The 13,539-nt window shown below is 40.8% G+C and overlaps 1 protein-coding gene across 4 annotated transcripts in view; it reads right to left on the bottom strand.

Moving 5' to 3' along the window:
* LOC117217405 (Matrix metalloproteinase 1) overlaps positions 1-11,691 on the bottom strand; it is a 41,641-nt gene extending 29,950 nt beyond the window's left edge. For all 4 annotated transcript variants that reach the window (XM_033464978.2, XM_033464980.2, XM_033464979.2 and 1 more), the window contains exon 1: positions 10,900-11,691. In XM_033464978.2, coding sequence (XP_033320869.2) covers positions 10,900-11,028 — 129 coding nt within the window. In that variant the 5' untranslated portion in view covers positions 11,029-11,691. The remainder of the gene's footprint in view (positions 1-10,899) is intronic.
* Between the last annotated feature and the right edge of the window lie 1,848 nt (positions 11,692-13,539).

Here is a 13,539-nt window from a genome sequence, read left to right as displayed (position 1 = left end):
CTAGTTTCGAAGCAAGTGACTCATTGGTTGCTCGATAACCAAATAATCATCGCATTTAGAATTGCAAAAGACGTCGCACAAAAGCGATACCGTCTACTTTACCACGAGTCTCCGTCTTCTCTGGTATTGTTTATCATTTAGAAGCAGGAGGTTGGCGACCTTCTGAGCGCGAACGCGTATCGCAATGCATCACCAAAAATGACAGAATTAATAGCGTGATTCATCCGCGTTCGCGAAAAAACTCTGTTGATTCAACGTCTCGCGTGTTACTATTGCCGCGGGGAAAGTAGCCTAGATTGAGGTCAAGTCTCTCTCTCTCTCTCTCTCTCTCTCTCAAATATTTTGTAAATATTAGGTCTATACCGTCAAGTTCTCTAACTCTTTGCGAAATGAACGAAAATAATAAATTTTTCATGCATCCAATAATATTTATCGTACAGGATCATTTTCGTCGTGACTTATGACGTCTTACCAGCGCGGTGACAACTTGTAAATACAATTCTTGAAAAATATACGTCTCAAACGAACATGTGCATACGCGTTGAAATTTGAAATGACGTTATCGGAGAGAACTTTCCGACAGACCTAATAGTGTGCCGGTATCAACAGTACATAACGAGCTGGTAATTTTATTTAAATGTAACTTTGAAAGTTAATTATCTCGGCGCAAGGACTGCGCCGGACGGTGACAAGTGACGCTCAAGTACGAAATTAATTATGTATTTACAGCAGTTGTTCGAACAGCTTTTGTTTACAAGCGCACGGCTTCACAAAGGCGTATTCGGACGGAACGGAGCGATCCAAATCCGTATCGAGACTGCTCTTTCTTTCGCCCGATAAGACTGGACGCCGCGTTTCTGCATTGTCCGGCAATGTCAACATTCAAATCAGGGTTATCGGAAGTGTTAGGGGTGACATCATTAGAGATACATCGTGTTACATCGGTCGAACGAGCGCCGGATCGATCGAGCTGCTTTGAATCGTTATTTGGAATGGAAACGAATAGTATGGAATCATTAGAATCGTTCTGAGCGAAGACAGTGGATCGTAAAGTCGACGATTATGAACTCGTTGGTGCTCGGCATGAATAAACATACAGCGAGTGATTTTTCTAATCGATCAGAATTGGTTCATGGGTGACTAAAATCGATGGAAATGAACAGAGACATTTTTCGAGAAGAGATAAATCTAGTGCGCTGAGCGACATGTATTGAATTTTTAAGTTCTGCAAAAATGAGCTGAGATTCTTAAGATTAAAAATGATCAGAGTATTTAGAATCAGAGAGAGTAGATTGAAAGAGTTCCGACGATTCGAGAACTTTTTAGAACCATCAAACTGTGTTCAGAAATTTTTTAAATCTGTAAATACGAAGCAAATGATTATCAGAACCAGTAATAATATTCTTAGTGATTTTTTAAAGAATGTTACAATTTAAGTCACACGGTTTTAGGATCAGAGTTTAAGAATTAAAAAAGCTGACTCAAAACTAAAGCCCTTACTACGATTGCGATTGCAAGCACCTGCGTGCGTTTTTATACGTTTGACGTTATACATAGAATTCGCGAGACGGAAATCGGTAGCCGTTGGTGTCGCAACAAATATTTGAAGTGCCCGATAAGATCAGTTCCCTGGAATCGGAAACTGTTCGAAATAGTTGAAAATGCACCGGCTACGTCACGGATCGTATCTTCCGCGTCTTATCAGGCTTCGCGGAAGATACTTGCCAATGCAAATATAGCAGCGCGAGCTCGGTCAGGGCTTATTACAATTACTAATCGCACTTGATCATTACTGGACGTGCGTCGAACGACTAACTAGCCGTGGAACCGTAATCGTTCCGTTGCGCAAATGCGTCCGTCTCGTGCCCGGTGAAATGTCAGACCGTGTTTGTCTGACACGATGTTGACACGGCCTGACGTCAGGAACGTGTCCGAGTTTAGGCGAAGATGCACTCACTAGACGTCCTCGCCCTCCGTCGGCTCTTTGTTGCGCTGCCTTTGTTGGTTCTCGAAACGTTTGCTCTATACTTCGTGGCAAAATATGATCAGGTGTTATTATTTGTACGGGAGTTATCACGCAAATATTTGCTGGGTTTTTCGTATTCTTTGCATCGAAGAGTGATTTCTTTTAAGTAGCGAACCCCTTTCCCTTCGTTTGTGTTCACCATTGTATTGTTCTCTTGTCGATTCAATAATTCCTTCACTTGCCATCGGAGTTGGACAAAAAGTAATCAGTTTGATAATTGACGATTATAATCCGTTAGTTATCATAACTAATTTATAATAATATACAGTAATTAGCGTGTTATGATCGTTGATCATTAATCAGATTATTTTTTGCCTAATTATTATAAATTGCTTTTTAATAACCGAGGAGTTATTAACGTTAATTATTAATCAAATTACTTAAAATGTAAACTACATTTATTCGATATAAATTACGTTAGATCTACGTTAGTTACGATGAAGTTTCTGCGGCGATCACTTTGTTCGTCCACTCCGCACGTGTGACGAATGTGCCAACTTTAGGTGGCACAAACTAATGCAATTTCTTTGTTCATTATGTCTACACTGAGAGGAACAAGTTTTCGAGTTTTTTTCATTGCTTCTTCTTGTTTTCAATATTCCAGCCAGTTGGAGATCTACCGTTGGCGTCTCGACAAACATAAAAGTGTCGATTCCAAGCGAAAGACTTGCCTCTTGCCTCTTCGCGATCGCAGGACCAAAAAATGTGATCCTAAGTAAACCGCGTGACTGTAGGTAAGATCTTCAAAGCATGGAGAGGTATTCGGGTTTTCAACGGAGGAGTCTCGAGTTTCTTTGCAGAGAATGTTACAGAGAACGTTGCAGAGGAATCGGCGAAAGTGATGCTGCTGCTCGCTTTGTCCCGGCGGCGGTCTTCGCGAAACGAATGAGAGAAACATTCAGCTGCGGCTGGGCACGGTGCCAAGAAGCCCATCGAATCGCAGTGTCGTCTCTTTCTTCTCGCCTGGAGGATCATACTAGGAAATGGTAAATAATGTATGTGCCTCGACACGGAAATACACGCGTGGCGCGATCGCGAATGTTGGCCTTCGCGGCGGCCGATCCGCAGTCGGGACACGGATCGGCCGTCATCGGAATATTAACGATCGGCCAATAGATATTCTCATCGTCGCTCGATCCGGCGAACGTTCGCTCCTTTACGTATCCACTGTGTCTGCTTGGCATTCATCTCCTTCGGGCATGTGTGAGAAAGGTATTCTCCCCTCGGACGAGATCTCGTCGGAACGACCACGGTTTCAATTAGCGACGCCTTTGAAAATACTGATTTTAAACGATTTTGTCTCCGTCCTCGACGACGATCGTGCGGATCGGAGCTTCTAAATTACCGATTTTATGATAGTTCATGCACACGGGATAGAGTGTCGAGAATTTCTAGTAGAGGCGACACAGGTTGGTGGAAGCAGCTTTTCTTGGCTCAGTTGCGAGCTGGGAAAAATTAGTTCTCTGCTATTTTTAGTGTTTTTACTTATTCTACTCTTTTTATTCATTCTACTCATTCTACTCATTTTACTCATTCTACTTTTTTTACTCATTTTACTCTTTTTACACATTCTAAGCATTTTGCTCATTCTACTCTTTCTATTAATTCTATTTTTTATGAATTCTATTTCACAATCATATCTTTTATCTATTCTAATTTCTTCTCTTTTTATTTACATATCTTTCTACTCATATTTCCTTCATTCATTAGTCTTCTAGTAGGTCTACCAAAAAGATCTGTCTGATCATAATGACGTTTGCGACTTTATTTTCTGTGGCATCTACTATCCAATTCTTCGTTACTAAGACAACGTCAAATATTGTTGGACTGCATTTCATTTTCTAAAATTGTTTCCTGTTTACATTTCTTTCCAGACTTTTGCAACGTTTTGTATGTTTTCCCTCATTTTCTATAAACATGGTACCATACAATGATGTTGTAATATGAATGGATTAGAATCATAGTGACATAAGTCATATTTCCGAAGATTTTGACCTATGTCTTAAAATGTAATCTATAATTGCCAAAATGTTAGACAGACAAGTGAAATAAATTATTTCTCAATAAATAAACTTGCCAGTCAATAATACACTTGTTAATAAACCCGCTCATAGAGTTGCTAGTGCAGCATCATAATGTATTGCCAAAAATATGTCATATTGCTTCTGATGTTTCACCATCCGAAATCATAAAAACCAATATTTCAGCATATACCGTCAAAAATGTGCAACGAAATACGTATTAATCGTGAGGATGACCTGATAATTTGTCTATGCCATGGCCGTGGGAAAACGTAACGCTCGCCGGTTTAGCGTTTCACCGATTTTGCATAATCAACGCCTGTTTGATTAATAACTCCGCTCGTTAAGCCCACACCTGTCGTTCCTGAACTTTTATTAGATCACGTAGCGGCGACGTTGAAAGGGTACACGATCGTCCCGCTTGTTGTTTGAGTTGGCGGACTGCCAGGACCATAAATTCCTGTCAATTACGAGCGAGATGGCTTTGACAAAGTATTACCCTACACGCTGACCGGCGTATCACGATTACATTGTCGTCGAACAAGATCATAATAATTGCTGAATACATTAACGACTCGTCGGTGTCTCTTTTTGAATAATCGATCGGGTTTCTCGCAATGATCCTTGAATTTCCTTAGACAGTTACTGCGACTCAATCGGCGATTCAATTATTAATTGAAGAAAAGACATTTTTTTCTAGAAACGAAAATCTTTGTATTCCTGCGAAATGAAAGAAAACGATTTGATCAGTTCTCATTTTGACCACCGCAGAAAATGATTAAAAATTGAAATGTTTATCTTGTTTATTCGGTAAGAAGAACGATTCGATGCGTGCAAAGGACAGTGCTTAGCACGCAATTAATCCCTCAACGAGACAGCCGAGAACACGAGTTCGCAGGAATCGGTCTGATTGAAGCAAGTACAATTCTACTGCCCACGTTCCCGACTTTTACTACTTGCAACGAGCGTTTAGCCTAGTTTCCCTAGCACGCCATAGTTTAACTGCACCGAGACCATCAGGATTTTGTAAAATCCTCTCTTGGAGTACATACTGCGGCGTAACTTCCTCGGTTTCTCGTTTTCACAAATGAAATCGGGGTTACGTTGTCTTAAAACTGGTTTCGTGATTTTGTAGCTGGATGCAGAGTTGGGCAAACTTTTATTCGGATGACGGATAAAAGATAAAGACTAACGAATAAAATTTTATTCGACACCATCGAACAAATGTTCAATCTAATAAATATTTATCTAGATAAAAATTCATACAAATAAGATTTTATTCGAATCAAAGAACTTATTCGTGCAGGAATTCATACGGAAACTATTCGATTTTAATAAAAATGATAGAATATATGTCTTTTTTAATAGTTTATCGATTTATTTTCGTCCATTACTTTCGGATGGATTGATCATTAATGCATGACTAAATAATCTTTCTAAGAAAGCAATCGACAATTTTGTAACTCTATAAGTACTTGAAATTGAACTGATCCTGAATGTATTCGTATAAAATGCATTCTTATCAAATTACGTAAAAACAAGAAGTCAACAATTATTTGCATTTTTATGCGAATAATTTTACAATCTCTATTCGAATAATTTATAACGAATAATGAATTTATTCGAATAAAATGTTCGACTAAAAAGTGTTCATTCGAATAATTATCTTAGATGAATATTTACTCGAAACAATTCGAATAATGCCTAACTCTGGACTGGTAGGGTCGATTTCGAGATCGAGAAGTGTAACGAAGGGTGTGATGCTTGTTACGATTTCCACCGGCCGCGGACCTTGGAGATAAAGTTGCTCGCGTTGGTGTTTACCTGAGCAGATAATTACCGCGTTATCGTGCGCCGAGATTGCCTAACCGGAGCAGACGAAATCAGTCGCCGCGATCTAGACGATCATCATTTGCGCAGGTAATTACACCGAGAGTCTTACAATTATTCAGCACACAGAGCATTTTTTTAGATAATGTTCCGTACAGGCAGAAAATGAAATAAAATTCCAAGCGGGGACTTATGGATTTTTGATCGTGCTTAATACGACGACGATTGACACTTGTACTGTATCAGAAAATTGTTAGCAATTCTTTAAAACTGTACGACCTGTAGAAATCATACGACTCTGACTCTGTGGGTTTTACAGAATTTTATCGAAACAGTCACCTCTTATGGACTTCGACTCATATGATTCTTGGAAATAATTAGATGAAAGATATTCTAATGAGGTATCGTTCATTTTCATTTTCTACGTTAACCCAGCCAATTTAGTTGTACTTACGACATCGACGGAATACCTTAAAATGCAACATGTCCGAAGAAATAAGAAACAAAGATGAAATTAATTTTTTAAAGAAGGATTAGACGTCATAAACCAAGAAAAACTTTTGCAGTTTACGGTGTAAGAAATTAAGAACACATGTTTCAATCGTACGTCTATAAGCTTACACGAGAATATGAAAAATCGTGGTCAGAAAAAACTAGCAAGTATCTCATGGATTGAACGATCAACTTCTAGAACATACACAACTCTAATAAACAAAAAAACAGGGACACAATCAAAGTCCTATTATACGCTATGAAAGAGCAAAGTAATCTGTCAGCCTGTTATTTAGTTATGAATTACGTGAACCGGCACAGCGCCGCTATCGAGATCGAGGTGGAGATTAGACAGCGAAAAGAATGCCGCACCAGGTAATTTTAAATATTCGACGTAGCATCAATGGTATGCGCAAGTATACGTACACGAGCATGTCGGAGAAATACCGAGACCGGTTTGCAACGTAATGACATAAGGTTGGCCGATGTGACGTCACTTGGCTACCTTTGCTGACAAAGTTCAGGTACACGCGGTGACTCGTTCCCGACCTTCGATTCATTGCAACTCGCCGGATCGAAACGAACTTGAAATTCCCGCAGTTGCAGTCTCGGGTTTCGTTGATCTCGATTTCCGCGACGAGGAAACGCGACTTTGTCTGAACGCGGAATTCCGAGAGGAAAATGGAAAATTACTTTGCAATTTTTATTGCTCTTTCGATGTTAAGATTAGTTTAACAATTAGGTATAGAATTTAGGCGCGGGATTTTTGTTACAGAATTTAGGAAAAGAAAAAGAAGAATTATTTTATTAAGATGGTCGGAAAGTAACATCGCGTTCTTCGCGTAAATAATTGAAGAAAATCTCTTATAAATATTAAAAAGTTGTACATCATTTTTCCTTGAAAAACGAAATTACTTTCCGCATATCCAAATAGTTCAGGAAGTTTAGGATAAGGTGACATTGTAGATCATCGTACATTTTAAATGTAAAACAGCAAACTCGTTTCTTCGAGTTGTTGGTTAGTCTGACTATGAATCGCTGGTTCTACTGCATGTTATACTTGGTGTTTTCGGTTCAAAATGTTCCTTGAAATTTTTTCCAAACCAACCAAACCACAAATACAGCTAACAATATTAATATTATAATTGAAACTTCATGATTTAAATTTACATTTTTCTCTTGTCTGACCACAAACTGCAAACTCTACTGTCTACATTTTAGGTAGACCGTTAAAATGAAAAGAAGGAGGTCTGACCATGAAGAGCCATTTCTACTTCGGCTTAAAATAGCCTGCCGGCAGAAAGACTTTGTGAAACAGCGTTGTTCGTGGAAAAGCCACAGGGAATTAAGGAATAATTCGTGGAGGCAGTGAAGTCACGACAAGCTTAGCTTGTTTAAAATTGCAATGGCGTCTGATCATAAACATTCGCTTCCACTTTGTCTGAAGTGCGCGATTTCGTCGATAAAACAAATCTCAGCTGGCTGCCTCTCTGTCGATGAGACGTTTTAGAGAACGAGATCGAATGTTGTCAATATCGAGTCGTGAAGTAGTCAATATTTGAATCATTTTTCAGAATACTTGATAAGATAATTTCGCGGTGTTCCAGAGTTATTCCGACTACTCTAATTGCAATGTCACATTCGATGCTTAATCTGTTCTGTATCCTTACGAAATGTGCTTAAAACTCGCTGGACATACAGCGTTAATCCGAGCAAACACGCTAATGCGATGTTCAAGTTCCTCGTTCAAGCTGGGATTAACTCAGAAAAATGGCGGAGGAAAATTGCTTTCGGTTATTTTCCGTCGCAGCGTATCGCAAGTCGAAATTACATGAGAAGTTAGAATACATTGGAAAACATGACTTCTAAATAATACTGCTGATATTCGTACTTGTTTAATGTTTTCTGTTGCACTATTTTTAAACAGCCGTATATTCGAACGTCGCTTCAACCGGAATGATCCAATCTACAAAACTTTCAAGAATGATTCGCTTCAATCCCTCGATAATACTGATTTCCAACAATGAATTAAGATACGTATTGCATAATATGCATTATTTCGTTGATTAACACATTGACGGTCGTTGTCACGTACACGTATCTTCGCCAAAAGTTTGATGTATAAAAATCTATGCACGGCGATTTTTAAAAAAAAGTGAATCATAATTATATTATAAAGAAAATTTATCCTACTTATGTTATTATTAAAGCTTATCATAATGGCACTATTAAGAAACCGTATCATAATTACACTATTAATACTTTGACTGCCGCGTCGGCCATATGTGGGTGGCAGAATTATTCAAAATGCAATTTCTAAAGATTAATTTTCGCGCCAATCCAATATAATTTCTGAATTTTATTAAGACTCGCAAGAGATAAGAGTGTTGAAAAAGTAATTGATGTCAAAGTGTTAAAACGATTTGGCACATTCGAATATTGCTTCATCAATATAAAAGAATATTTGTATACTAATGTTTGCAAAAAGGGACAGATTTCAAAGATCCACGGGTACCGGTCGATAAAGGGAATAGAGTATCGGACACAGCGAAGGAGATCAGTGCCGATGGAAATGAACAAAACGCCGATATTGAAGCCGAACAAAGGGTCGTTTCTCCATATCCGGTGGGGAATCAACGAAATGGGAAAACCGATCGAACGGAATCAATGCGAGCGCGCCGAGTCGCACCAAAGATAGCTCGATATCCATCGTAATCTGTGTATCAGTGTCATAGAGATAAACGTTTCCTTTGGAATGTTATTCGCGCTGTCAAAAGACCACGTACAATCGACGCGCGGCTATTACTCACACAGCGCACGCCTATGACACACTGCAGAAAACGGCGCGGCCGCGGCGCGGCGGATGAATTTCGCGCGAATCAATTTTTCCCCGGCTATATTGCAGGTATTTTCCTCTCTGCGCAGTCTCTCCGAGGAACTTGTTGCGCTCCCGCTGCATGATTTTCTCGGAACCCGCGTGAAAACGCGCCTAAACACTCCGCGGTTGCGCAACGCGGGCTCCGCTTCAGCTGCGGCCATTGTCGCACACGATTTATCACGGAGAAGTTCCGTAAAGAAACAGCATCGATCGAGAATCCCTTCGATTCGACCCGCTTTTCGAAATCCTCGAATTCGTTCACTGCTTGTGGACGTCGAGATATTCATTGTTCACTTTGTCACAAAGACATTTTAACAATACTGATAAGGTCGGAGTTGGTAACTTTTAGGAAGTTGCTATTGTCACTTCCTTGCTTTATAGAACGGTCGGATAAAGAACTGAGAGGATGAATCGGAAATTAATAAAGAATCTTCTGTCTTTTTTTTGTTTAAATTTTCAAATCATAGAACTCGATAATTTCTTATGATTCTCATTTGTTTCATCGTAAAAAGAAGTATCTAACAGGGAACTAATACGTTGCGTCTTTTTATAGTTCGTTGGAAAATGTCGTTGACGTTTGTTCTTTACGCATCAAAGACAAATAGTGAATTTTAGGAAAGTTCTCTATCATTCGTTGATAAATAACTGTTTTTAGAAAATAAGCTTAGAGTGGAACTTTTAAAAGACAAGCGAATGTTTCGGCTTTGTTCTACTCCCCGAGAACCTGTGGAATATTTGGTTTCAAGCTAGTTCAACATTTGTTTAAAGTTTTTCGGTGTACTACTATTTTTTATTCGCGTGAAGCAACAGCAAACAGTTTGCTCAAGTTATCCATTTTTTTTTCAGAAACCTCTTCAGCTCTCGGCGAATTTGCTCTGCGCTTTCTAAGAAGTTCCAGTAGCCGCCGCACGATTTGTACTATTTGTTTTAAGACCTGCGCTGCCCAATAGACCTGTTCTACTGCTTTGATATCCTTGAAGTACTTGTCCGACTTATTCTACTTGTTGAAACGCGTGCAACACCGGTTCGATTAGCTCCTTCATCGAGGCTGAGGCAGTCGGATACTTCTCATCACTTGTTTCAGTCTTTGTTACAATTGTCGTAAATTTGCAATCCGAACGAAACCAAATCTGATTTGATAATACTCTAAGCAATTATCCTGTAGCTAGTTTTCACGAATCTCTCAATCGGTCAGCACTAGAGCATCAAGAACAATCGTCCTAGTTCGTCAAACATTCGTAATCGATGTTGGCAATCAAAAGGATTCCGGGAAACTACAATCTCAAACTTCGATAAAGCAACCTCGAAAACGTCTATATGTGAAAGAAGTCCATATTCTTTAAAGAACACCAACCCGCACGTGCGTTGTCTATTATACCATCAGTCAACAGGCCAAGCCTATCAAAATAAATACTATGACAAACTCCAGCTCGGACTCAATAGATTTCGCTCATATCAGAAGTAACATCTATCAAAATACCATATCGTGAAGCTACGAGGCTTCTTACTATCATTTGTGTCTGGCCTTATTTCTAGTTTCCCAAGCTCCATGTCAAACATATTACTCAACCTCGAGCCCGGGGATTCTATCCTATCAGAAGCCAAATTCCTGCACGATTAAGCGCAGGAACAGACGTACCGAATAGACTTACCATCGCAGCGGTCTGCGAGATCTGAGGAGCCTCCTCTTCAGCCCCAACTGCAACGATGACAAGAATCACCGCCAGGAGGACACTTCCGGTACACCTCCCAGGCCGGAGACAGTTCCACTTGGTCCTCATCTTTCCGATCAACAACAGCTTCCAACCGAACCGTGAACCTCTGATCGTCACCTCGAAGACTAGGTGTCACCGTTGACCGGTCTGCTCTGTTGTCACAAGAACGCGGGACCACTGACACACGTGTTACCGTTGGCTCGCAGGACGCCGGGCGTCCTCTCGATCCTCTCGCGAACGGAGACCGGTTCTCTGCTCGCGGGCAGCTCGCGCGTTTTCGCGGAGGAAGGCGGCGTGCCTCGTGGGGAACGCGGCTCGAACTGACCACCTGGTGGCGGTCGTGGCCAGGTGTAGTCGGCGTTGGTCGCGCGGCAGGGTCAGTCTGAGACGTGGTTGCCACGACACTATCGATTCCGCTGGCCACCGATTCCTTCGGCACGCGTCTTTCTCCTCGTTCGTCGTCGACGGCCACGCACGGCTCGTTGGGTCTCCTCGCCGACGCGAGGACTACCAAAGAACGACGGTCTTCTCTCTCGAGCTATCTGGCTCCGGCTACTTAGCTTCGGGCTACCTTGCTTCAGGCTACCTAGCTTCTAGCTAACAATCCCCTGGTTACTTTGTCCAAAGCTCGGGCAAAGGACAACGGAAGAGAAGAGAAGCACGGAGTAAAGAGGCGCGCGGCCGCACGGCGAACTGGTACCGGTGTCTACCGCCACTCTGAATTACAATCAGTCTGCCACTGACTTTTATCGAGGCCTCCCACCACGCCGCGAACCTACTACCACCATCAACGTGACGCGGCCAACACAATGCTACGCGACCGAGAGCCTCCTGGAACTTTGGCATCGGGAACCGCGAATCTATTTCCCGGATAGGGCACCCGGGATTAGGACATCGAGATTAGGGGAATTGCGTGGGTCGCTGCGTGGATGATGCATAGGGATCAGGGAGCTGGTAGTGGCTACGGCAGTAGCTCTGGGATGACGATCGGAATTTTGATAATTTGCTGGGTTTCTTTTCTTTTAGGCGTTTTGGCGGTGGTTTGGTTACTTTGAAGGGCTGGTTATGGTTTTATTGGTACCGCATTGTGTCCTGGGTTCGAGACCAGTTTTATGTGAGGAAGTGAAGTCGAGTGTTGGCAATGAAACTCTTCGATTTTCTGGTATTGCCTTTTTGGACAATTTGTTTGGTCATTTTAAAGAGCTGGTAATAATTGTTGTTCGTTCTATTGACACTTTAGCTGCAGTGTCTTGGACGTAGGATCATTCTTGGACCTGGAAAAGTAGGGTTAAGCCTTTTTGCGATGCGAAGTAATTAGGATCAGTCTTGTGAATGTTAATGAAACACTCAGATGTTTTGGTTTTGCCTTCTTCGATATTTTCTTTGGTAATGATGATGATTAATTATCATAGCAATTGTTGTCGCGAAAGATGGTCCAATTGATACATTAGCTATATATTAGCCAAGGTATAAGATAATTTTGGGACACCAGAGCAAGTGGTTGAACATGTAACTAAAGCAAACGTTTTGGAAAGAATTTGGTTTGTGGATTATACCAATATAATGACACTTATTCACAAGTTACAACAATTTTTGGTCTCACTAAAGCAGGATTAACCATTTGCAACGTTCTTCTAGCAACTTTCTATCACAGGTTCAGGTAAAATGTAGTAATCATAGAAAAAGACATACTTCGAAGCTATGTACAGACTTAACCCTTGAGTGCTATAGACATTGGAACTTGCAGAACAACTATAGAAAGTCTCAAGCTCCCACACATCTAAATTTCACGCGCAGGTGTAGGATAAAGATCGAATTCAATAGTTTCCATTTCGCACCTTGATAATAAAGGTTATTAAGCACAATTGATCAATAGAATGTATTGAAAACACGTGTTCCATAGGAATCAGCTGCCAAAATTGCGATAGAGATGAATGAAAGTTGAAAGCGATCTTTCAGACAGTTTAATAGCCTTAAGTATGTCAAGGATGAAGTGTAACAAGGTTTCTAACACAGTTTATCGTTTATAGAGAGTTCGAATTAGTAGTTGCAAGGAAGAAAAGTATGCGAAACAATCGAATTCGTGAGTATGTATTGGATTGGGTTCGTCACTGAACGAAGAGGGATGACACCGTTTTAAGCATCGGCGCAGGACAACACGCGTAACATTGCGAACACGTGCTCCGACTACAAGTCGCTGGACGCTAGGAATATGTAGGAATAGCTAGGAAATATCCTTGCAGCAGTGTGATTCGATTAGAATAGTGGAAGGATAATAACTCTGTTGAATCGATAGTGTTACCTGCCGGAGCCGAGCAAAGCGAGAATGAAAATTGATCACTATGAAATGCCTGCTCGATCGAAACAGGTCGATGTCTCCGGCAGCTTCTGAATTTTTAAGCAAACGATTTTCTCTATCACTGAACCTACTGACTTGGTTCAAATGCTTCGCAAACAGTGTTACAATTAGCGTGCATTGCGTCGATTAGCCTTTTGCACTTGTAGGATATTTTTGGATCGTGTATCAAAAACTCGAATATATTTATTCGCGAAGTGGCAAGTAACGCAAAGAAAATA

This window comes from Megalopta genalis, chromosome 12, assembly GCF_051020955.1.
Source record: "Megalopta genalis isolate 19385.01 chromosome 12, iyMegGena1_principal, whole genome shotgun sequence".
NCBI classification, from domain to species: domain Eukaryota; kingdom Metazoa; phylum Arthropoda; class Insecta; order Hymenoptera; family Halictidae; genus Megalopta; species Megalopta genalis.
The sequence above is the reverse complement of the archived record's forward strand: the minus strand, read 5'-3'. Positions and strand labels throughout refer to the sequence as shown.